At 38.0% G+C, this 27,519-nt stretch overlaps 1 protein-coding gene across 14 annotated transcripts in view; it reads left to right on the top strand.

The window, feature by feature from the left end:
* DMD (dystrophin) overlaps window positions 1-27,519 on the top strand; it is a 1,566,296-nt gene that overhangs the window by 1,059,193 nt on the left and 479,584 nt on the right. For all 14 annotated transcript variants that reach the window (XR_011853162.1, XR_011853161.1, XM_072135922.1 and 11 more), the window contains 2 exons: window positions 14,953-15,070; window positions 25,486-25,697. Coding sequence is in view for 12 of the 14 variants with exons in the window: in XM_072135922.1 (XP_071992023.1) it covers window positions 14,953-15,070; window positions 25,486-25,697 (330 nt within the window). In the remaining 2 variants the exon portion in view is untranslated. The remainder of the gene's footprint in view (window positions 1-14,952; window positions 15,071-25,485; window positions 25,698-27,519) is intronic.

Here is a 27,519-nt window from a genome sequence, read left to right as displayed (position 1 = left end):
GAAAATGTATTAAAACACAGTAAAACCTATATAAATTTGGTATCACCACGATTGCACCGAACCAAAGAATAAAGCTGAGGTGTTATTTGGAACGCAGAGTCAAAGTTGTAAAAACTGAGCCCACAAGAACGTGATGCACATGCGTTTTTTTTTTTTCAATTTTTCCACATTTGGAATTTTTTTACAGCTTCGCAGTACACGGCATGTTAAAATAAATAACATTACAGGAAAGTAAAATTTGTTATGCACAAAATAAGCCCTCACACAGGTCTGTACACGTAAAAATGAAAAAGGTATGGATTTTTGAAGGTGGAGTGCGAGAAATGAGCGAAAAAAAAATGCGTCCTTAAAGGACACCTGTCATCAGGTCTGTGTCACTTGTCCTGTCACCTCTACCTGTTGGAGCAGCTCACAAGGATTCCATCCCAGCCTTTATCTAGTTATTTCATACATTATTCATTGTAAAATTATCTATTTTTTATCATGTAAATGAGGCTGGTCACATGGTCAGAGGCAGTGATGTCACCCCTATTACCCCTCCCCCTGCTCATGTCTGTGTAATGTATTGTAAAGCATGGCTAGTGTGTGTGCTGCATCTGCTGACATGCTGCATCCTCCTAATATACAGGTGAGAGACACAGACATCAGCTACACAAGTACCTGACATGTTCTGCTATAACATGGCTGCAGCCTGGAGCTGCTGTATCTCTCCTATACACACACACACATGCACACACAGGCTGCAGGGGGCGTGGCCACCAGCACCAGGAAGCACATTACTATACAGCCTCACATCATTATACAGGCTGTCAGTCATGCACTGGGGGTGTGGCTGTGCCTCCCACTTATGAATAAGGTGGACAGCTTGAATATGCTAATGCTTCATTGGACATTTCACAGGTCATTTGCATACAGCTTTAGGACCTCATTGCTTAGGTTTACAGGCCTGTAGAGGGACAATGAAGGGATAGAGGCAATGCTCTCTAATGGCAGTTTATGAAAATATATTTAGTTTAGGGGGGTTATTTTGCATGACGGGTTCTCTTTAAGGGGTTAAGTATGCTTTCTAACCCCCTGACACAACTTCATAAGTTCCTCTGTTGCTGTCCACTAAAGGGATAGGAAGAAACTAGGGAGGGGTTTTTGGAGGGGCCTTTACATTTGCTTTTACTATCTCTTTCTAGCTGAATAGAGGTCCAAGATGACAACCTACAGGTCATTAAAGTTATGAACTATAGTCACTATAATTGTCGAAGTAAGTTTGTTGAATTTAATATCTTATTGAGACAAGATGTATTTTTATCTTTACACAATTAAAAAAAACTAGTTTTGGATGTTGGAATTATAGTTCATTTCATGACAGTAAGTTATTTCCCATCACAACATGTTTTAACTTGACACTATCCTTGAAAGTATACTTGGCATGTATATAAATGTCCTGGTAGGAATCTACACCAAAAATAGAGAAATATTGGCAATTAGCCAAGTCATAGAATGTATTAATTAAGTAAATGTAAAGCCCTTCACAAGTAAATTTTCCATATGTGATCAGTAGCCTAATTAGGGAAACTTAACAGCTTATGGTTAATCCTATTTATAAAGTGTACACTTGACCACTCGAATTGACGATGTTGACTAAAAACTAATAACAATAGTCAGTAAAGTTACACTTCTTGCACTGAATCCATAAAAGCTTTTTCCGTATAAAAATGTATTCCTGTCACTTCCACACCCATGCAGCAAAATGCAGACCTGTCTTGGTGTACACATCTGATAATTACAACTACACATTTTGCTTTGCTTCATCACACTTAACTATACACAGCTCAAATTGAAGCGGTAAAATAATATAAAAAAAAATAGCACAGTATCTTCCATCTGTTTTTAATTAAAAACTGGACATGTTGCCTACTGTTTTCTCTAAATTCTGTTTGCAAACAGTAGGAGGAAACTTTTCAATTACTTACACTTGGTTTACATTTGCCCATTGAAGTGGAAATCGAGTTATAGAACACTCCTTAAAAAATAAATAGTGATTTGCTTTAATGTGAACAGTATTCTACAGCCCTGCTTATAACATTGATTCATTATGACAGCAAAGAGATGAATTGGGTCTCAGTATGAACTGATATAGAATATTGATATGTTAGAAGTCTATGAACAATCATACTGCAATCAGTAAGGACAGTCTTAAAAAAATTGATTTATGTTTAGTTTTTTAGACAAAGCTAAATCTTTTCCCTCCCTCTACTCTTCTACTGTGTGTACATATGTATATGTACACACACAGTAGAGGGAGGGAAAAGATTTAGCTTTGTCTAAAAAAACTAAACATAAATCAATTTTTTTCATAATTATATATATATATATATATATATATATATATATATATATATATATATACATATATATATATATATACACTCACCGGCCACTTTATTAGGTACACCTGTCCAACTGCTCGTTAACACTTAATTTCTAATCAGCCAATCACATCGCGGCAACTCAGTGCATTTAGGCATGTAGACATGGTCAAGACAATCTCCTGCAGTTCAAACCGAGCATCAGTATGGGGAAGAAAGGTGATTTGAGTGCCTTTGAACGTGGCATGGTTGTTGGTGCCAGAAGGGCTCGTCTGAGTATTTCAGAAACTGCGGATCTACTGGGATTTTCACGCACAACCATCTCTAGGGTTTACAGAGAATGGTCCGAAAAATAAAAAACATCCAGTGAGAGGCAGTTCTGTGGGCGGAAATGCCTTGTTGATGCCAGAGGTCAGAGGAGAATGGGCAGACTGGTTCGAGCTGATAGAAAGACTCAAATCGCCACCCGTTACAACCAAGGTAGGCAGAAGAGCATCTCTGAACGCACAGTACATCGAACTTTGAGGCAGATGGGCTACAGCAGCAGAAGACCACACCGGGTGCCACTCCTTTCAGCTAAGAACAGGAAACTGAGGCTACAATTTGCACAAGCTCATCGAAATTGGACAGTAGAAGATTGGAAAAACGTTGCCTGGTCTTTTGAGTCTCGATTTCTGCTGCAACATTCGGATGGTAGGGTCAGAATTTGGCGTCAACAATATGAAAGCATGGATCCTTCCTGCCTTGTATCAACGGTTCAGGCTGGTGGTGGTGGTGTCATGGTGTGGGGAATATTTTCTTGGCACTCTTTGAGCCCCTTGGTACCCATTGAGCATCGTTGCAACGCGACAGCCTACCTGAGTATTGATGCTGACCATGTCCATCCCTTTATGACCACAATGTACCCAACATCTGATGGCTACTTTCAGCAGGATAATGCGCCATGTCATAAAGCTGGAATCATCTCAGACTGGTTTCTTGAACATGACAATGAGTTCACTGTACTCAAATGGCCTCCACAGTCACCAGATGTCAATCCAATAGAGCATCTTTGGGATGTGGTGGAACGGGAGATTCGCATCATGGATGTGCAGCCGACAAATCTGCGGCAACTGTGTGATGCCATCATGTCAATATGGACTAAAATCTCTGAGGAATGCTTCCAGCGCCTTGTTGAATCTATGCCACGAAGAATTGAGGCAGTTCTGAAGGCAAAAGGGGGTCCAACCCGTTACTAGCATGGTGTACCTAATAAAGTGGCCGGTGAGTGTATATAGATATAGTTATATCAGGTTGAGGTAGCAGTAAAGTCCAGCAAGCACACCACAGAGTTGAAATCACTCCTCCCTAGAACACATATAAAAATAAACAAGAGAAATAATAGACACGTTGGTATCCTGTGTCCGAAAATGCCTGATATAGCAAAATATTAAATCAATTATCTCATGTTGTGAATGCTGTGACGGTAAATGGTGTGCCAATGTTTGAATTGCCAATTTGTACCATTTTTCCTTGTTCGGTAAAAAATTACACTTTGCACAGGTCTGCAGAGCCATGTATGAAAATGTTATTGGTATCACATAATAATACAGAATTTTGAAAACTATATCAATTTGATATCTCAGTGATCGTCTGACCAAAAGAATAAAGTGAAAGCCATGAAAACTGAACCCATTTTCCATCTTTCCAGAACATTGTATGGGATATTAATAGAACTATTAAAAAGTACAATTTGTCCTGCATATAACAAGTCCTCACACATCTCTGTAAACAGAAACATAAAATAGTTTTGGCTTTTAGAAGGAGGGGAGTAAAAACAGAAAAGCAAAAATGCAAAAGGAGTGTTGTAAAGGGTAAATTACTGTTCATTATGCAAACAATAACATTTATTATGTGAAAAATTGGTCAACCTGTTTAACAAAAATATGGAAAAAAATCCTTAACCAATGAAAACAGTAATAAAAGTACTGACTGCAAAGGTGTTTTAGTCTTCCCTTGTTCTTGCTAAATGTGTCTTTGGAGATAATTCATCTACATGGACCAAACCATTCTTTTTATGTACAGTATAGGTAGACAATAATACTAATAATACATTTTTGTGCATACCATGGGGTAAATATACAAATAAAACAAAAAAGGACAGAGATATAACAATCAGAGGAAACAATAAGAGTGAGGGCTATGCTTGTAAGACCTTTTAGTCTATGAGGATGGGTGACACAGGAGATCACGTGTAAAAGTGTAAAATGGTCCACAAATTCTTGAAGGGATAAAATAAAAAAATATAGATAAACAATTGTGATGTTTCCCTGAGCTCTGACATAGTGTATCTTTCATACAAGTTTGGGCCCATCTTTCATGCAGGAAAAACCTTTCAATTGTGTACCTATGTATTTTAACTGCTGGGAATGAATGGAAATGGTCGAGGGGTTGGGAAAAAAACTTTATATTATAGTTGATGCACAGAGCCTGGTTTGATGTTAAATTCATGTTGGCAGTCAGGATATGATTTCAATGCTACTGTAGCTTTGCCCTTTGTGCAGTGTGGTACAAATCATAAAAGGAAAAGAAAAAAATAGCCTATGGTATAAATAGTGCATATTCCTTCATTAATTGATTTATTATTAGGTCCTAAAATAAGCTATCACAGCTTGAAAAAATGTATGCCTTGCAGTTCTTGGATGAAGGATGGCATATTTACACTAGCAAGCAACATTCCAAGTGTAAATTCAATCAAGAATAAAATGCTATTATGTGCAAACATCTCCCTGGCTGGTGCTGGGGTAATGGAGCATAGAATATACATATCTACGAATAGCTAAGAGTTAGGAAAGATCTGTGCGTTTCAGCAGTTCTTAGGCAATTTTGCTCCGTCACCTATGAAGCTATTCTATTTTTGTACAAAATCTTATTTCAATATTTCCCTTTTCAGTACTCATACACAGAACATAGGATTATATCAAGTTCAAGATTTTTCAGATCTGTCTTGTTTTATAGTATATTTGCCAGGCAAGTCAAGGCAAGATATAGGATTGAGCTTGGTAGTCATTATCTTTTAATACATTGCATTAAATGGTGTTAAAAATTGTGACAGCTTAAAAAATATTAATTAAATCTTTAAAAGGAAGACAATAGTCAAATATTTTTTGTAGGTTTGTTTTTTGTGGCATGGATTATTATATATTGGTGCTTGTGTATCACCACTCTATACATCAGAAGGCCAAGTGCTGCCTGGCTTAAAATTGTGGTGTAACCTTTTGGCCTTCAGTCATAAAAGTTAGTAGGCTATGGCAAGTTAACCCATTTTACATGGAGTTGGTTTAATAGGGTAAACAATCCCAAAAACTTGTTGTTGTCTAGTAATTGCAATTATTTCAAGATTGTATGCCAGATAACTGGTGTACAAGCCCTGATAAATCTCCATTGTGTCCACTTAAATTCCAACTGCAAAGTACAGGCGGTCCCCTACTTAAGGACACCCGACTTACAGACAACCCATAGTTACAGACAGACCCCTCTGACCTCTGGTGAAGCTTTCTGAATGCTTCACTATAGTCCCAGATTGCAATAATCAGCTGTAAGGTGTCTGTAAAGAAGCTTTATTGATAATCCTTGGTCCCATTACAGCAAAAAATGTTTAAACTCCAATTGTCACTGAGGCCAAATTTTTTTTGTCTGGATCTACATTTATAAAATATACAGTTTCGACTTACATACAAATTCAACTTAAGAACAAACCTCTGGATCCTATCTTGTACGTAACTCGGGGACTGCCTGTATATAAACTTTTGCCGAACTCTGCACTAATATAAAATAAGCAATACTCTAATTTTCTACAATTAGCCATCTGTTTGCCTGCTAGCAGGGGTTCTACCTTGTCTCCCCTGGCTGCCCTTCTTCCATCTGGCTTCCTTGTTCCCATGGGAATCTGTAACTTGACACTTAAGATGGAGTGCAAGCTTGGCGGGTCTTGTTAAGAGGTGCATGCTCCTGATGTGCAGTATGCTAGGTGCATAAGAATATTAGTCCCCATTGCATGCAGAAAAAAATCTCCAGGACATTGAGTGATGTCACAAAGATGTGACTGATCATATGCTGCATGTTCTCGGCTAACAATTATGTTGCTCTCTGAATGGAGCCACAGGATGTGAGGAAGTCTCCTTATACTGCATACAATATAAAACCTACAAATATGTAACAACTTCCAAGGACAAGCCACCTTATTGCGCAAATGACACTGTGTATGATAGATCATCAGTATACACTATGCTCATTGTTTCAATAGTAAAAGGATATTTTTCTTTCTTTATAGATAATTTTGGACAAATCTTGGTAGATAAAGCAAAGAATAGGAATAGTATAAAGACATATACTGTAAATATAAGGATCAAATATAAACTTCTTCCTAACCACTTAGCTACAGTTATTGTATTATTATGTGCATCAACTTAGTATAGCTAGTGTATAACAAAGAAATTGCAGAAATACTATTGTTGGATGTCATCTAATAAATCAATAAACATAACTAATTAGTTTAAAATTTTAAGCATGAGTCATCTTTCATACCTAATTAAATTTAGATTACTTAATTTAGGCTGAAATGCATCCCATTCTAATTTTACTGTAGGCCTTTTAAAACCTACATTAAGATTAGAATGGGATAAATCTTAACCTAAATTCAGTAATCTAAAATCACAAAATCTTATTTATTTTCAGTGTTCAGTGGCTGATATACTGTACCTTAATATTAGCAATCTTCTGTTTGCAATTAGGTTGACAGTGCGGTGTCTGTAACTGCATAATATCAGCAGCTTAATTTTAGAAGCCGATGGTAATTTTCCACAGTAACAGCCAAAATGTATTGTTTAAGGAAGTAATTAGCTGAGCCTGGTCACAATATTGGGCTGCAATAACAGGCTGCTCAATCATAAGGAAAGCACCATGATTAGAGTTGTAGAGATGACACTGCTAACTGTATAAATTTCAGCCAACAGTACAAAATAAAGACATATACATATGGAGGGAGATTTACATCATGCTACATTGGCATGGAGGTGGTGTAAAGGGGAAAATAATCACAATTACGGTTATTTCAGGGATCGTACACCAGAAAACTGCCGTACAAGCCCAAATAAATCTCCCCATAGACATTCTTTGTACCATAAAATTTATGAATCAGTTTATAAGGTTCCTACCAACAATAAGCATTTATTTGATTAAGTTATGTTCACATCTGCATTAAAGGCTCTGTCATGAGTCTCTTTTGTATTAAATACAAATCATGCGATATCATGTGCAAATTATGGACTTCAGCAGCACCCATTGAATCCATTGAATTTAGCCTTGTATTAACCAAAAATATTGATACATAAAACTGCATTTTCAGTTGAAGAAAACTACTTAACCTCTTCATGCCAATGCTCTTTTTCAGTGTTGCATTTTTGTTTTTTATTCCCATCCTTCAAAAGTCCATGAGGGCCATTTATCTTTTCTTTTTACTTTTTTTGCACATTTGTATATTTGTGCCCAAATTTGTGACTTTTCCAAAGTTAGCAAGTTAGCCATGCAAAGTTAGCCATGCAAGAATTTTTTTAGTGTTGTGCCTGATATATCTTTAAAATCCAGTTGTGGGTGTATGAAAAAGATGCAATTTAAAGTAAATTGTGGTTAAAAAAAATTATTGCAATTGCAGTGAAATTGATGAAAAAAAACTTTTGCAGCAGATTCATGTGGGCACTGTTTTATGTCTTTTATTGTACACTTTAACACCTTAATGCAAAAAGACATTCCTCAACGTCCTGTTGCATAGAGATGAGTATGAAGCGGCTCACGAGTTGAGCCCTCTTCATACTCACTGGTTGTTTGTTGCACAATGGAGCAAACAGCCATCGTTAACACCCGCAATCGGTGTCGGCAACGTGTGGGTGACATTATCTTGTCTTGGATCGTCGCTCCCGGTGAGCGGCGATCTGTTGCAAGGACAACCTTGGGTCACACAAAGATCCGAGGCTGTCATGTTTTAGGCTATCTATTACAATGTGCAATTTTCACATTGTAATAGATGATGTGTAAAATCCTTACTGTTGTTCAAGTACCATAACGGGTCTGAAAAATAGTAAAAAAATAAATAATTTTCATTCAGAATATTTTTTCTGATTTCCAGTACACAGAATGGTATATTTAATACTATCACCATGAAGTGCAATTTGTTACACAGAAAACAAGCCCATACACAGCTTTGAAGGTGAAAAATGAAAACACTAAAAATTAAAAAGGGCCTGGTCCTTAAGGGGTTAAATGACAACCCCAACCCCACCCCCTTTATTCTTTATATCATCACAGGGATACTAAATCTATATTGGTTTTATAAGGTTTTGATATAATTTAGAAATTCAAACCTTTTGTACAAAAAAAAATTGTTTCGCCATAATTCACACTTTGGCTTACAGAGCTGTGGAAGATGTCATTTTTATAGGATGTTATCATGTTTTATTTTCTATCATTGTTTGCATTCTATGAGTTTTTGAAGTTTTTTCTTAAATTTACATTTTTATGAGTTGCAGTGTGAAGTGAAGTGTGAAGTGAAGAAATAGTGTTGATTCAGACCTTTTTTCTGTTACAGGGATTACTGTCAATTTTAGAGAAAAGGGGTGATTTAAACCTTTTAAAAAATGTATTATTTTTTTTACTGTAATTGCAGACCCCCAAGGGTAATTTACCCATATGGGGTCTGATCATTCCTACTATATACTGCAATATAGATGTATTGCAATATATGGTGTTTTTGATGATGATAAAATACAATACAAAATACATCTATTTAGCATTAAGATACAATTTGCCACCATTTCACCTGAGTAAAGACTAGTTCGCCTGCTTGCTCCCAGGTCTAGTCCCCCCCCTGCCCCCAGGTCTAGTTTCCTCCCATGTTTAGTTACCCCCACCTGCCCTCAGTTGCAGTTCCTCACAACCCCCAGGTCTTGTCACCCTCCTCCCTGCCCCCAGGTCTAGTTTCCCCCCTTCTTGCCCCCAGGTCTAGTTCCCCCTTTCCTGTCCCCAGGTTTTGTTCCCCCATCTCCATGGTCAGCACCCATGTTCCCCATGCTGTTGTATAGAGGAGAAGATAGACGGTCATGTGATCATCACATCATCACAGGTCATTGAGCTTCCTGGCCGTAAGAAAATCGCAGGCCACAGGTTGTGCACCCCTGTTTTAAAGAAACATGAACAATCCAGTAGGTGATATAGAAGTTTACTCCTGGTCCTAGACTATTTTGGGACTAAGCTTGAACCAAGTGCAAAGGGCTAGGAGTGTGCTAGGCTTTCAAGGGTATTTGAGGCATTATTAGACTTATAGTACATTCATCATATAAAAGTTTTGTACCAGGCCTTTAAATACTAATCTAAGTCATTACTAGTTTTTAGCAAAAATAAATAAAAGGCTTAACTACTACTATTTCCAGTACTATGAATGATTTTACTTTTCTTTATGACAAGTACTTCAGTCTTGCAGTATGTCACAAAAATGTTATACAATACTCCAATAACCTTACAGTTGACAAGAAATAGTGTGATAACTGTTGACATAGTCCTGTATAATGACTTAGAGGTCTCTGTCAAAAAATGTTAGTTTATAAGTGACAATATCATCCCGCTCTGCTAATTATAAAGAGTAAAGTTGCAAGACTCTTGTAAATCAGGGTGACAATTGTGCTCTGGGCAAACGTGACTGGAGCAGGGTCGTGTGATCTGTTCTGTCTGGATGGTCTATAGACCGCTCCATGTGTCTGAATGAAGGCTCTTGTTAATTAAATAGCAACACCTGCAGCTAATTACATTAATATACAAAGCATTCCAGCCTAGACTGGTCCTGTGTGTGTGGGGAAACCTCTGCGGAATACAAATGATTTCGCCTGAGAGCATTATTGATAGACTGGATGGTTCAGTGGCTGAGTTCCAAGTTAGGAATTTGTTATCTGTTTGACCTAGGATCCAGAGCTGTGATTTATTTAATAAGGAATCATTACATTGTGATTCCATCTATTTAGCATTAAGATTTGTCTACACATTATAATATTTTCTGTAAACGAAAGAGTTCTTCCTTTCCTCCCTTTGCAATGTTTTGTATTTCTTGTGTTACATCTCTTATTACATGGCTCAATAGTAGGAAATGAGAGAGAATTTTTCGATTATCTTTAAGACACTGTCATTTGTCTCTTGATACAAAAATATTGGTATATGATGTTATAATGTATCTTTAACATTGGTAGTGTTAGAGGGGATAAGACTCAGATAGACAAACAGAACAGCTGTAAGCTAATTGCCCCAAAGCTGTCCCCTGCGTATTGCCTCAGCAAGTCCTAATGACCCAGGGTCAACTTAAAGACAATCCCTTTTTAGGTCTCTGTGCACCCACAGAACAAGCCAAACAAACAAAAAATATAATAAGGAGGTGTGGACAAACCAGGTCAGCAACTGCAGGAGCAAACCTTGACAACATCAAGATTTAAAGGATAGTAAGAGGTTCAAGCCAGAGGTCTGATAACAGAGAATTAGAACTAATAAACAAAGTGAGGGTGAATAAATCCAGACAGAAATTTTACCAGCAACCTAAGAAGTGAGTGGTGAATACTGGTGAATAGAGACGATATGCCCGGTCCCAGGTTATCGGAGCAGGTAATCACAGACAGAGTTAACACTTGTTAAAGAAAGGCAGAGTGCAGAAAGAGAGAGGGTATGGCAGAAATCATATCAGCCAGCAACTAAAGCCCAGTTCAGATTACCGGACAAATGAAAAACAGAAAAACTCAATGTGGCAGATTTATCAAGCTGTCTGAAAGTCAGAATATTTCTAGTTGCCCATGGCAACCAATCACAGCTCACCTTTCATTTTACCAGTGCTCATGAATATTTTAAAGAGGAGCTGTGATTGGTTGCCATGGGCAACTAGAAATATTCTGACTTTCAGACAGCTTGATAAATCTGCCCCAATGTCTCTACTAGCATGGATCAAAGAAGACGCTGATTCAGAGGTGATAGGGAGACTGTATCTGATATTGTTAAATGATTAATAATATAATGATACATTTTTATATAGCTCCATCATTTTACGCAGTGCTTTACACATCAAGGGTTACATATACAAACACAGTAAGACATTACAGAGTAATATCATGGTCATATGGAACAATAGGATTTAGGTCCCTGCTCACAAGAACTTATAGTCTATGAAGAGGAAGGGGTGAAACTGAAGGTATAGGTTTGTACAACTGTCCAGACATTATTAAAGGGGATCAAAATAGTAATTTGATTCCAAAGCCAAATCTGCAGTTGTTTTGTCTGATGAGGGCAGTATGGAGGGAAAAGAGAAGGTAATTTAAAATTGAGCCTTGAGAACCCCAACAGTAAGTGGAAGAGAAGAGAGAGATCCAGAAAAGGAGACTGAAGGTGCGGTCAGAGAGCTAGGAAAAAAACCAAGAAAGATCTGTGTCCTTCAGGCCAATAAAGTAAAGCATCCCGAGGGTGTGTCGGGGATCCACCTTTCAGATTCTGCAGAATTATGCAGAGTCATTAGGATTTAACCCACTATAGTTAACTTACTGAGACTTTCCTATACATATGTTCCTTTGCCATGGTTGTAGGCTGAGAAAACACTTCTACATTACAACTTATATTAATCTCTATTGATCCTTTCCATTTAATCATGGTAGTTAAACCTACAATGTCAGAGTGCCTGGTTGATCGGACTCTTACCCACAGATTTCAAAATGCTTGACCTTTTTCTCCTACATGAGACATATCTTGCCAGAAGTGTCTGACAGTGTCTTATTTCCCTCTTTCTATTGAGTACAAATGCATACTCCTTCCATACACAGTTTGGACTTGAAATGCAAATGTGGCCATTTACTGTCAGTGGATGGCCACAGCATTCCACTTTATTCCAGAAATCCATGTTCTGTGTCCTGTTGAAGCAGGACTATTCTCTTTTCAGGGCAATTTACTACGATTTTCTTTCATTTCATAAGACCACCTGCAAGACTTTAATCCATAAAGTTGTGTAGTTACAGGGAAAGCCATGGGTATAGCCAGACAGGGGTCAGAGGTTCCTGAGTCAGCACTTCAACCCAGTATGTTACACAGGATCAGAGGACTTTAATCCTCAGCACTGACAGCGATTGTAGACTTGACTTTACAAGTGAGCAAGAGATCTCAGTGCTCTCACAATAGTTGAATAGAAAAAAAATATTATAATATGTTCTTGATGGGCAGTACTACAGGCTTTCTCATACTCAGTGATGAACTACTATGCTTTCAGGGCTTATTTCAGTAAACAACACCTACAAAAACAACCCCTATAGATCATATTTAAGAATATTAATGTAACATAGTTATGAAATAAAAGACATTTATAAAAGGTAACTGAAGAAAGAAATTCACAGTATAATAGATACAGGAAGCTATTTTAAAATCTTCCCCTAATATACAGGACAACCTTGTTCATCATAGTGTGCATTGTAAGGTTGAAGTTAAAGGGATCCTGTTAGCAGAAATAACAAACCTAATAAACACCTACTAGTATGTTGTCAAGCAGCTTAGCACCTTCCAGATTGTGATCCAGATGATGCCACCACCGTAAAAAAAAAACTATAAGGTATGATGCTGTTTGACAATATACCTGTAGTGATTTATTAGGTCAATTGCTGATGACAGGTTCCCTTTAAGTTTTATAATGACGCAGAAGATTAAGGTTTTGTACAATGGATTGTAGCATCTAAAAGTGGTAAGTAAAGGCCCATTTACATTCATTATGTATAACATAAACAGACTTGAAGGCATCGCATAATTACTAGTAGTCCAGGTTCACATAAATCCTAAATCTGATACATATGATAAATCCCCCTTCAGTACAGAAATTTGTGTTGCATAAAGAATAGTGCAGCTGTCACACAAAACGGTCACGTGTTACAGAAATGTAGCACAGACACTACTTTAAATATCTGTGCAAGAGGTTTGCACCTAAAAGAACGTGCAAAGTCTGACAGAAAACTGGCGCACGGCCCTTAGTAAATGTGCCCCATTGTGTTTCCAGTCTATGAAATTATGATTTTGCTATAAAATAAAAGTAGCTTCATAAAGTTTCTATTTTAAAATTTTCCTTTTTAAGTCCCTGCTTAGTTTTCTTTTGTTTGAAAGTCATTTAAGTTTCCTTGGCTACACTAAGCAGAAATATTAGTGCATTAAATTAGCTACTTCCGCAGAACATTTTGTTTTATTTCATGATTTGTGTAACTTACAGAACGTCTTTTGTTCATGGATGAAAGGACAGAGCTGTAGATGTAAAGCTCTTTTGCAAGGATTGAGAAATATCCAATTGCACATGGATCATACTTGAAGCTACTGCATCGAAAATGTATAACAAAAAGCAATGAAAAAGTGATTGACAAATATATGCACATTTTTTAGTAACTATCACAATATGGGAATTAGATCGACTACTACTATTCATGTGCTGTGCGCATCATTTAATTGTTATAGAACCTACATATGTCTCAAAAATATATAAATATTTAAACACAAAATAAAAAGATACAGAATGTACACAACCAAAGGACAAGGCTGACTTCACATCACATTTTTTGTATTCTCTTATCATACTCATTAACATATACTGGCAGACAATTGTTGCCTCGATCTGCTAGGAAAGGGCGTGTCCGCTCAAAAAGACTGGATAAAAATAGTGGGGCACATTTACTTACCCGGTCCAGTGAAGCTCACGACCAACAACCAAGTGCATTGACCAACAATAATGCACCCAATATCCTGCATGTGTTGCTTCCCCGCTCAGAACCACCGGACTTCACCTTCTTCCAGGTGCATGTAAGTGCATTGTCTTGCGATACAATTTGAAAGTTAACCCCCCACCCAAATTCTGTTGCATGAAAGCCAGCACAGTTGCTAATTAATCCGATCGCATGTGACACAATTACAGTGCAAACCCCTGTTAAATACCTCTCAAAGCTGCGCAAATCCTGAAAATGCGATCCACGGCCCATACAAGGACAGTGACATCCCCCTGAAATAAGCCCGAAAAACCAGTAGAGACAAATCACCGGCTGCTGTCGTTCACTTTTCCCTACCACATTCAGGGGGAAGAAGGAGTCACTGGGTGAGGTATCCCATTCTAAAAGCATAAAGTATATGAGCATCTCCCTGACAACATATTTAAACAATGTGATGTGAACCAAGCCTAATATACCTTGATGCTGACACCAAGGTTACACTAACCAAGGTTACACTATAAATAGTAATCTCCCCTGTGCGAATCTAAATTAACAGAGGCTTCAGTCCTAAATAATTATTACAAAAAACTCAATCTTTAGGATCCAGTGGATATCTTATGAGGTTGAACTGCTTACAATGTCAACGTGTGGTGGGCAAAGGTGGGCTCTACACTCAATGACCTTCAAGATAAGCCAATTTCTTTCTGAATTATCTGAATTATCTAAATTATCTGTGTATATATATATATATATGTATATATATATATATATACTTATATTTATTGTCTTGCTTTTTTCACTGTCCATAGGTAACTCTTCAGGATTTGGAACAAAAACGACCCCATTTGGAAGAACTTATAACTGCAGCTCAGAACCTTAAAAACAAAACAAGCAACCCAGAGGCTCGAGCAGTGGTTACAGATCGTAGTAAGTCTAAATTTTTTGCAATATGTTTACCAATGTAGAATAAGTAATGACCCAATTAAAGATGACAAACTTTAATTTTATATTTAATCATTATGGGTCAGACATGAGATGACATTCCTGGGAGTATTGTAGGACACCATTCATTTGTCGTATAGAGTATATTTAATAAATGCTTGCATTACACTAGACTATTTAATTAGTGCTATAAATCCGCATATGTATCTTGTATATTAACAATATAAATAAAACAGGACAAAATGTTCATTGTGCATACAGCTACTAATGCTGGATTCCTGGGACATTCAAATATATAAAATTCAATACAAATAATCTTGCTCGCACAAATGTTGTGGATAAATGTGTAGCACTATGACATATCTAACCTCAATCATGAGAAATTTAGAGGGGTTGTCTGGAATTAAACATTTTTGAGTACTGGCCCCAAGTAGTCTATGATAAAAAAAAAAAGAAGTTTAAATTAGCTCTACTGTTGGTACATAACCTCAGCAGCGACCCTGTGTAGACAGAACATACCTGATATACCAACAGCAGTGAGCAGGAGAACTGGAAGGCCTACAGAGTTAAAGGGGTATTCCAGGAATAAGCATAATTCATAAACAAATGGGTCGTTAACCCATATGCACAATTAGACGTAATAGTAGATCCCTGTGGGAAGATACTTCCAGCACCAAGACATTCTATTACGACCCGCTTCTGGCACCAGCTCATGAATGGGTCCGGCACCAGAAGCTGTATATTACAGCTGACAGCACATTCTAACACTTGCAATTGGAGCCGACGTAGCAGTTGGGGATTGCTCATCTCTGCCTAGCAAATCCTGTATTGCTGTCTCCTGTAGATCATAGAAGTGAATGGCTGGTGGGACATGTGAATCAGTATTTCATTCACATGGACCATATGGCAGCACTTGAGAGCCCATCCTTATAATTGCTGAAGGCACCAGTTGTTGGGTGATTAGGAATGAGACAGTGTACTTATTGCTGCTCCTTTAGAGCATAACAGACATCAATTGTGCAACTCTTATAATGGGAACTATTCATGGGAATGTAAGCGACAAACTGTCATCTACCAGTTATCCACTACAGTGACAGGTTCCCTTTTGATTGACTGTTACACGCAGGGTACTTATAGAGTATTTCTTCCAGATATTCAACAACATAGAATTTATCTTGCTGTTTCATTGATTTTAAAGAATATTTCATATTTCCGAATATACCAAAATTGGATTTACCCAAAATTGTTTTCTTGCAATACTTCAAATAAAAGCAAGAACATTCTTAAACCTCTGAAGTATTCTCAAATAAAGGCAGTATTACTCCATCAACGCCCCATAAAGGCTGTTATCCATTCTAAAGTCTGTGTCTGCAAAATGTAAAGTGCTATTTTAAGCAGTAAAAACATCACTACAATATCTTGGCATTGAGGAAATGACAGCAAAATAGAACAAATGGCAGCTTTATGGTCATCAGCATCTTCTGCTATTAAATGTTGTGCTATACCTGTCATTTTTGCAGCTACATCATTAAGCTGCCAGTTGTTTTAGCAGTCAAATGATAAGATAAAGTTACTGTGTTATATTACCCATCAAAATCTACCCACATGGGATTGTTTACGTAATGTTTTGTTTCTCGCACTGTAAAATGTATTACACTTGGTTTCACTGACATTTAAGCGGGATATTAGTGTTTTTATAAAAATATATCTGCCATATGAATATGATGAGATAAACTAATTCTGGACCTGGCTCCCAAATCAATCATTTACAGTTTGTGAAAAGTGTGTCTGAAAAGCTAATAAAGTATCCTACACAATGATTTTTTTTACTTTGGGTAGGGTGAATAGCAAGCTATTAGAGTCCCTTTAAGTAGAAATCAGAAAAAAAATCAAGTACTATACCGGTTGTTACCTTAAAAATATGATGTAGAATGGACAGAGAAGGAGTTTGACTTAATATGCCCTTCTAATAAAGGCAAACATTCATATGTTGTTAGTAGTGTTGAGTGGACCTGAGCCAAAGTTCGTATCCATGGACTTCAGGTTTGTCTCCCCTCCAACAATAACACTTGCAATTGGTTCTGGCACTGGCTGGAGCTGTTATCTCTATAAATGTCACTGGCAAAGCCACCAGCAGCATATACATCATGGTGGAGCATGTGTGTTCGTGCGTGCATACAAACATTACCATTTTGCTGAGGATCAAAATGGTGGCAACCATTCACCACCAGGACTTAAATCCCGCTGGTGGCCTAGCCAGCGGCATTTAACAGATTAACACCCTGATTGGTGCGTGGTGTAGGTTTAAATTCAGACGAAGCCTGAACTATGTCAGATCTGCCATCACTAGTTGTTGGTAATGGGCAGTCAGTTTTTTAATCAATTTTTTGACTCACAGCTTGTTTAGTATAGTAAAAGGTAATCCCTACATCCTCATTTAAATAAATGATTATGTACACATCTCTCTCCTCCTCTCTTTGAAGTAATCATGAGCTTTTCCTAGTGGAATGAGGTAATCTGTATAAGGATCTGTGTTCCTCTCTTGTATCTACTGACAGAGCCGCAAAGCCACCTCTACAATATATCCTTGACTAGGATGAATCAGCCCTTATATTTACTACAGCCCTCACACTTTATAGAGACTTATCAAGAATTTGTCTATGTAATCTATGTGAATCCTATAATTCGGTACTTTGATATTACAGATATTAATGACACATTAACCAAAAAGCACAAAGATGAAGAACTGGTTCAAAACTTCTTAAAGTTAGCATAGTATTGTTTTGCTGTACTCAACTACAGTATCTCCTTGATCTTCAGCATGCAGTTAAAACAAGGACATTGCCAAACAGCATAAATGAACCCTTATATTTATTTAAAACAGAGCCTTTGATTCCACAGTTCTTTGAACATATAGTATAGGCAATTGCCTATAGCCTGAAGTATGTGTAAATTTGCATACCAGAACTATATTAAATTTACATTTCCTAGAGTGCGGCTTGCCGGAAGGATAAACTCTGTACAGTATAAACTTGTTTATAAGACCCTAAAGTAAAAATAAACTTTACAGCAATGCATGAAAGCACAGCATCAAATTATCCTGATACCTGAAGTTCCAGTAATGCATCTCCATAACCTTCAATTAGTTCAATATGTGGAGAAAATAAAATATAAAACATTGTATCTACAGACATATGTTTCCTTCAGGAAAAAAGATTACAGTATACTATACATATCAATTACAAAAGCTCACATTCCACTGGGGAGCACAAGACTTAGTGAGTTGGGTTTGTTGGTGGCAGTCTGACACAACTGACAATGAAATTATGAAATTATATTCTTTTGTATTCAGATGTAAGATTTTAAAATGTTACTATTTAACTGCTGAAATGCCTTAGAACTGATTCTATCATTCGTTATTCCAGATGTAAATATATGTATAATATGTTTGTATCAATAAATACCACCAACTGGATTTGTTAAAACACAATTTGGTCATACAAAGTATTCTACTAAGCAGTTATGTGAGATTTTATAACATTGTTACATAGGGTCAACTATAGCAGACAATATTTCTATAAGTACTCATCTACCAGAAGCTAAAACTAATTGGTTGTGACATTCTTATTTTATTTTTAGCCAGGTCAGAATAATGATGTACCATTTGAGGCAGGTCACTACTGCAGCCAATCAAAGGCCTCAGCAATGACCTCAGTACAGACTGTACTGGACTAGAAGTGGAGTGTCTTTTGTGCTGAGGTCACTACTGAGGCCTTAAATTGGCTGCCGTGCTTACATTCTCTGACAGGGATATGACTGCTGACATTGGCAAAGTAAATAGAAAGAAAGGAGAGGTTGGTCCCAGAAATGGAAGACCATCTGTGGAGCAGGAGATGATGAATGAAAGTCAGAATGCACATGGTACGTGCTGCCTGCAGCCGAGTTGAAAACAGCGGGTGAGTTCCGCTCACCTCTACAATGGCCATAGAAAATGAGTAGCCATTGAGAAAATCACGTCAGGAATAGAAACTAGTAGATAATTTGCAGCGCAGTTTCTTGACACATTTATGTTCCAGTGAGACAAAGCACCTTGGTAGCTCATGGACCTGATTTATGGTAGTGTGCAACAAAGGGAGATCAGTGACAGTCTCACATTTGACAAAAACTTTGAACATTTAAAATCCAAGCTGTATGTCCATAAGCAGGTCTACTATAGCAACAATATCCTGTAATTTTAACATGGACTGTTTTACATTGCTGGAAGTGTTTTAACTCAATTTTAACATGGACTGTTTTACATTGCTGGAAGTGTTTTAACTCATTTAGAATGAGAAAGATCAAGACTACTTCTTAAACAAATATAAATATACGAATGTTACTTGCAGTTTGTTGATCTGGGTTGGCAGGATCCAACCAGTTCATATAATAGAAGAAAATTTCTGCTGCACTTCACAAGCCCAAATGCAAAAGTCAGTCATCCTTTAATCACCAAAAAATGGTTATTTTCTTCTATTATGTGAACATATTTAGTTATATTAACTTATTTAGGTGTCACATATTTCAGACTACATTATACTGAAGTTTAATGTATCTGTTTTTGATCATTTGGTATTTCTGGGACATTTGAAAGTCCAAGTTATGGTAAATTATACTTTAATTTATTTATTTTTACAGAATATGTAGTACACTCATATAAATAATCAGTATATACATCTTTCTTTGGTATCATTTTATTGCTTTGTGTATGATACATTCAAATTGACAAAGTCAGTATGAACGCTGAAGACTTGATCACCTGTTTTGATCACCATTGTTGCACGTTGTAAAGTGAACTTTTCCAAGGATACAATACAAAATAAATCCATAATGTGACTTTATTTGTCTAATAGTTACTTTTGTCTGTCTATCTCAGTAGACATTACATATCTTTTGACAGCTATTACATAATTTTTAATTCATGTTGCAACCAGAGATATGTGCAAGCAAATTCACTGATGCATAAAGCATCCTGAGGCTTTCCATACCAACTAACATCTTTCCTAGGCAGTAGGGGGGGTGGTTTACATGATCTTTATACAGAATACATTCAATTAGAATAATATGTGTCCACGTTAACAGTGGATTGCATTTACATTTTTTTCCCTTAAGGGCATTCTTCATTGCAGAACAACTTGACACCAATTTTCAAAGCAATGTGTTTTCCTTCAGCAGCAATAGATTTGACGTAATGACATGAGCTATTGTTCCCTAAAATATGTGTTGTGTCGAGATGTCCCCTTGATGTTTATCAAGTTCAACATTTATTTAAATAGCCTTTCTAAAAGCTTGTTAGGGAAATAAATACTACCCTCCATGTAGTTTCAGAATTATTGCATAGCTTATCTTTAACGATTGTTACAAACAGTTTATGGTATATGACTTGGCTATATGTATAGAAAAATATAGCCTGAAATACTGGAATGATTGTGCATTGTTGAAACCCTCTGTGAACTTCTATATAGTTCTCCACATAATATTACCATTTTAACAGATTTAACTGGTAATGCTTTGTCACTGTTGCTTTTGGTGGATTATCCTTTTTTTTTTTACTTCCGTTTAAAACCCAACAGCCTTTGAGATGAGAACAGGTTGTTCACATCTATGATTATTAAAATATAAAGAATTTATGTAGATGTAATTCTAAAAAGGGGCAATACCAAAGTTGAAAGTGAGTAGCAAGAAAAAATCTCCTTCTCTACAGTAAACTTTGTTCACGCCAGCACATTATGATATAGTGATACCATCAGCACCCTGTTACCCCCCACCAAAATGCCTATATTCCTTTAACAACTGTTGGCTAAGCATGCATGTGTTCTGGAAGGGAAAACGGCTGTAAAGCAGCATAACCTTAAAGAGATCAAAAAGATTGGCCACTGCAATTTAACATGCCCCTTTCAATTTTTCTGGACAATATCTATAGGGAAGGGTTTGAAGTTACCAATATATACAGAGTTGGTTACCTACTTGGCACAACTTACTACAATTTGTGTGTGGTCGTTTACTTTTATGTTAAATATTGCTGTAGAGAAGGTCATTACCAATAATAAAAAGTTTAGATAACACATACAAAATCTAGAAAATACTTACAAATGAAAAATCTAACTAGAAGGATCGACAGAGCAATTTGTAACTTATTTAAGTTCTAATTTATAATAGAAATGTACATACCGTATATACTCGAGTATAAGCCGATCCGAGTATAAGCCGAGACCCCTAATTTTACCACCAAAAACTGGGAAAACCTATTGACTCGAGTATAAGCCGAGGGTGTAGTATACAGCCAGCCCCAAGTGGTATACAGCCTGCCCCCTCAGGTATACAGCCAGCCTGCCCCCTCAGGTATACAGCCAGCCTGCCCCCTCACGTATACAGCCAGCCTGCCTCCTCACGTATACAGCCAGCCTTCCCCCTCAGGTATACAGCCAGCCTTCCCCCTCAGGTATACAGCCAGCCTTCCCCCTCAGGTATACAGCCAGCCTGCCCCCTCAGGTATACAGCCAGCCTGCCCCCTCAGGTATACAGCCAGCCTGCCCCCTCAGGTATATAGCCAGGCTGCCCCCTCACGTATACAGCCAGCCTTCCCCCTCAGGTATGCAGCCAGCCTGTCCCCTCAGGTATTCAGCCAGCCTGCCTCCTCACGTATACAGCCAGCCTTCCCCCTCAGGTATACAGCCAGCCTTCCCCCTCAGGTATACAGCCAGCCTTCCCCCTCAGGTATACAGCCAGCCTGCCCCCTCAGGTATACAGCCAGCCTGCCCCCTCAGGTATACAGCCAGCCTGCCCCCTCAGGTATATAGCCAGGCTGCCCCCTCACGTATACAGCCAGCCTGCCCCCTCAGGTATACAGCCAGCCTTCCCCCTCAGGTATACAGCCAGCCTGCCCCCTCAGGTATACAGCCAGCCTGCCCCCTCAGGTATACAGCCAGCCTGCCCCCTCAGGTATGCAGCCAGCCTGCCTCCTCAGGTATGCAGCCAGCCTGCCCCCTTAGGTATGCAGCCAGCCTGCCCCCTCAGGTATGCAGCCAGCCTGCCCCCTCAGGTATGCAGCCAGCCTGTCCCCTCAGGTATTCAGCCAGCCTGCCCCCTCAGGTATACAGCCAGCCTGCCCCCTCAGGTATACAGCCAGCCTGCCCCCTCAGGTATACAGCCAGCCTGCCCCCTCACGTATACAGCCAGCCTGCCCCCATGTATGTTGAGCACATTTAAAAAAAATAAACTTAATTCTCACCTTCTGGCGATACTCACCCCCGATCCTCTGCGGTGGCTCTCGATCCCCGGCAGCGTCTTCTTTCTTCTCTTGCCGGCGGAGGCGCGTCCATGCGATCTCCCCGGCGGCGCTCACTATGATGCGGCGGTGTCGTCGCTGATGACGTCACACCGCCGCATCATAGTAAGCGCCGGCGGGGAGATCGCATGGACGCGACTCCGCCGGCAAAAGAAGACAGCCGCAGCCAGGGATCGAGAGCCACCAACGAGGATCGGAAGCCGGCGCCGTGGATCGGGGGTGAGTATCGCCGGAAGGTGAGAGCTAAGTTTATTTATTTAATGTGCTGAACATCGGGAGCCGCCGCCGGGTATCGGGAGCCGCCGCCGATGGATCCGGGCACCGGAGGGTGAGTATTAACATTTATTTTTTTTAATTGACTCGTGTATAAGCCGAAGTGAGGTTTTTCAGCACATTTTTTGTGCTGAAAAGCTCGGCTTATACACGAGTATATACGGTATATATCTGAAGAGGGTGAAACTTGAAGTGTATCTAAGCCTTCAAAATTCACTAGACAGTAATTCACTAGTGCCTCCATTGTGTTATTATACCATTTCTTTCAATTATATGACCAATATTTCACAAGTTTAGCAGATTTCACCTCTGCACTCTTGTCTGTAAGTCCTCTATGAGCTTGTTGTAGGAGACTAGCTGTTCTCACTTCTCCACCTCCCTCCGTAAACCTTTTTGGAAAAGTATAGAAAAAGCACATTGATCTCATAAGATATATTACAAATATATAAAATGCAAATAATCCAGCTCCACGGACACTCTGGTTGTAGATAAAAACGTGATATTTTCTTTATTGAAGTACAAAAAGGAGGTAAAAAGCCAAGCAGAGGGAAACACACACAGAGCCATGGCTATGGTCATAGCCGTGGCTCTGTGTGTGTTTCCCTCTGCTTGGCTGTATACCTCCTTTTTGTACTTCAATAAAGAAAATATCACGTTTTTATCTACAACCAGAGTGTCCGTGGAGCTGGATTATTTGCATTTTATATATTTCTTGGACTTGGAACAAAGAGAATCCGTGCTTGGACTTCTGGTCATATACTGCTGTGCCTCCAGGTGAGCTGACTTCCACTTTTCTACATATATCATATATTACAAATGTTACAAATGTTAGGTTCTCTTTCAACTATGCATCTAGTAAATCTAACCAGATTATTTATAAGGTTGGATACAAAGTAACACTTTACAAAGTCAAAGTCACCTACTAAAAATAGTAATATATACTAAGCAAGTATGCTTGATATATGAAGATACAAGAGGGAGGGTATTCAGCTATATACTGTACTACAGTATTTAGTAGTATTATATTTACCCATGCATATACTGAGTAGAATCTGTATCCTACAATCAAAGATAGTACAGTATGTTTAGAAAATGTGTGTGAATCAAATGAGTAATATATGAATTTAATTAGAGATTGTCTATAATAGTAAATTAAGATTTAGAAATTAATAAAGAACTTTGGATGGAAAAATGTATGAATAATTCATCTGTAGAATATTTATAGTTTCACACCACTAATTGAAACATTTATTCAGTATGAAAATTGCATTTGAATATAAATAAGATGATGTCCCGTATATCTTTATGTCAAATGCTGTTACCACAAAATCATAAAACGATAAAGCACACAAATTATTGTGCAATCTTTTCTTTTCTCAATTAAAATAAGACTGGAACTTATACTGCTATCTAGCATTGTCAAAAGTTCTAGAGGCAAAAAGCTTTTCTCCCAGATTAGATTTTGCTCTTTGCACTAGTGCTTTATATTAAGAATTATTCATTATCTTCAAAATATAATGGTTTTATCAAAAAACTGGCATGTTAAAATTCACTCATTTCTCGCTGAGCTGTACAGATATTTACATATAGGTTAATCAATTAACCCTATGGATTTTATAGACAGCTCACTAACAGATTCAAAAGCAAAACTCTAATTATTTAATTTTAGTACATTTTTAGAAATATTCCTAGATTATGTAAACCATACTGAAACCAGACTTTTTATTTTATATTTACTTAATTGAACCTCAATCTCACTACCTCCTATAGTAGTTGATTCTCCTGCATGTCCATTTTATTCTGAGCCACCACCATTCCTGAGCCATTAGTTTTGTTACTTGCCAATTAGGCTACCTACTCATACATTCAGTGCTACCACCCACCTACAGTGGGGGAAAAGTAATTAGTTAGCCACAAATTGTACAAGTTCTGCCACTTAAAGAGATGAGAGAGAGAGCTGTATAGTCTTTACTGTAGTGGATTGTGGACTGTGACTGTTTGAGGTTGTCGATGGGTGTGTGACAATGGGGCACATTTACTAAGCCGTGCACTGAAGTTCACCAAAAGTGCTAATTCACTAAGATTGTGCGCCCGATATCCTGCATGTGTTGTGTCCTTGCTCAGGTCCAACAGAGTTCACCATCTTTTTTGTGGTGCATCTAAGTGCTTGGCCTTGTGACACAATTTGAAAGTTAAGTCCCGCGCTCAGTCTGAATCAGTTGGATCGTCCAATAGCGCCTCCACCCCAATTTGTGCCGCATGGAAGCCAGCGCAGCTGCGCCAGAAAATCATTGTGTGCACCAAAATTTGCATTTCAGTAGAAGGTGAAAGGTCCTTTTGATCAACATAGATTATTTCACAATATCAAAATATTCCTTGGAATACAGTTATATTGTTCTTTAATTCATACAAATAAAAGTATAGCAATGATTAATGTTAAAATCATTGTTGTCTTCTGTAAAGAAAGAACAATCAGGGGTTATCCTGAATGTAAGGTTACATGACCCAGACTATGAAAAGCTTTGTATGGACAATGAAAGCATGGGCATGCATAACCTCTATATGCAAGTTCAGTACTAATGTATGCACGTGTCATTTCTGTATGTGCCACCATTGAGGCCAGTTAATGGCAGCAAGGACAGGAAAGGCAATAGAAGGGACTGGACTGCCACTGTTAAAGAATGGGGCATTTGTAAGCCTGGTACTTTTTTTTTCCTGGCTTGACTCCAATCTTTTTATTAGTCTACATCAACATCTTAGCTATTTGTATTTTCATTACTTTACATGTTTTTCTGCTAAACAGTTGAAAAAATCCAAAACCAATGGGAAGAAGTACAATGCCACCTTCAGAATAGGACACAACAGCTGCAGGAAATGCTGAAGGATTCCACCCAGTGGCACGATGCTCGACGCGAGGCAGAACAGATGCTGGAAAAGGCAAAAGGACGTATTGAATCTTGGAAGGAGATATCATATACCGTTGAATCACTGAAGAAACAAAATTCGGATCTTAAGGTCTGTGCTGATAATGAAGTCTTTACAGATTAAATAATGATCTTTATATAGCACCATCATATAGCCATCTGTAGCGCTTTACAAATCATAGGGGACATATACAAATATAATACTACATTACAAAGCACAAACAGTCTTGTGGAACAAGAAGTGAGAACCTTGCTCACAAGAGCTTACAGTCTATGAGAATGTTTAGTGAAAGTTTTATTGCCAAATTGATTCAGCACTAAATATTTTTGTGAATAAAACATTTATGAATATAGTTTTCATGTAGAGGAAATACTACACATTTTTGCAGGACAAACATGGTAGTTTTTATTCATATTTCTATAGGTTTATAGGGCATTTGAATTAAATAAATTTCGCAAGGCTTTCCTGTGTTGCCCATAAAAAAGGGAACATTCGGAACATTTACGATACACAATGTTAATGTATTTTTTATATTGTTGACTGTTCTAGGATCGACAATGTGTCAGAGCCTGGATGTTATGATGATAGTTGCGTGTCAGTTGCCATTTTGCATACGGTTACTGGGAATACGTGAAAGTTACCTACTACTCTTTTCAATCTTCATATATTCAGTATCCTGCGAAAGTTTTTTTGAATAACCAATACATTTGTTTATGCATGAGTGGATGGGGGTGAATATTGGGATTTTCCTGTGGCATTTGGCATATTAAGGTGGCACGGTGGGTGCCCATGAACCTTAGCAGTCTTTAATGTGTATCATACTAAGAGACCAGTGATACAAATAATAGATTATAGTTGAGAAGCCTGGTAAAGATTTCACATCTTCAAGTCATGCCTCTGGAAAGCGGCCACCCACCTACATACAAAAATGCTACCCCCTGCAGTCAGAAGAAGTAAATGCAGTAAAACCACTCAAAAAGACCACTTAAATTGAAATTCCCCTTATCTAGACCGGATTCCAATAATACATTTGAATTTGCACTGCAATATATACACACACTAGTAATCCTCTGAATAGTGGCTTTTTACAGCACTGTCTTGTTATGGGATTATGGTGAATGTCTGTACGGTGCTTCAGTGTAGATTAATATTTAGATAATGCTCAGGTAAGGTCAGGAGAGAATGCAGAGCCATCAAAGGTTTTACTTGTTCATGCGCGCGGCTCTCATTCACTTCCTATGTAGCCGCGCGCACGGTAAGCGCCGAGCGCGTACCTGCCTGCGGCGGCTATAAAGTTTAAAAAGTGTTTTAAACCGCGATACTGCGGTTTAAAACACTAACGAAAATAAGCTCCGGCACCAGCTCACCCTGAGCTGGTGCCCGGTATTTCCATCAGAAACCTGCCACTACAAGTGGTAGGTTTCCTTTAAAGGAAATCTACCATCAAAATCCACCATGATAAACCAGGGACAGTTACTCATAGATCCAAGCAATGCGACTGTAGAAAGCTCTTTATATTTTTTATCCATGGACATCTTCATGTTAACCCCTTAACGCTGAAGCCACTTTTCACCTTCCTGACACAGCCCATTTTTTCAAATCTGCCCTGTGTCACTATAAGTGGTTATAGCTTCGGAACGCTTTAACATATACAAGTGATTTTAAAATTGTTTTCTCGTGACGCTTTGTACTTCATGTTAGTTGAAAAATTTTGGTGTTATGTTTTGCATTTATTTATGAGAAAATCAGATGTTTGGTGAAAATTTGGAAAAATTCTTGATTTTCGAACTTCAAAATGTTCTACTTTTTCCATACATAGTCATAACCGCAAAAAAATGTAATAACTAACATTCACTAAATGTCTAATTTATGTGGACATGGTTTTTTAGGCATCCTCTTATTTTTGTAGGAT

This window comes from Engystomops pustulosus, chromosome 2 (genome assembly GCF_040894005.1).
Source record: "Engystomops pustulosus chromosome 2, aEngPut4.maternal, whole genome shotgun sequence".
Classification (NCBI taxonomy): Eukaryota; Metazoa; Chordata; class Amphibia; order Anura; family Leptodactylidae; genus Engystomops; species Engystomops pustulosus.
This window is presented reverse-complemented; position numbering and strand designations above follow the sequence as displayed.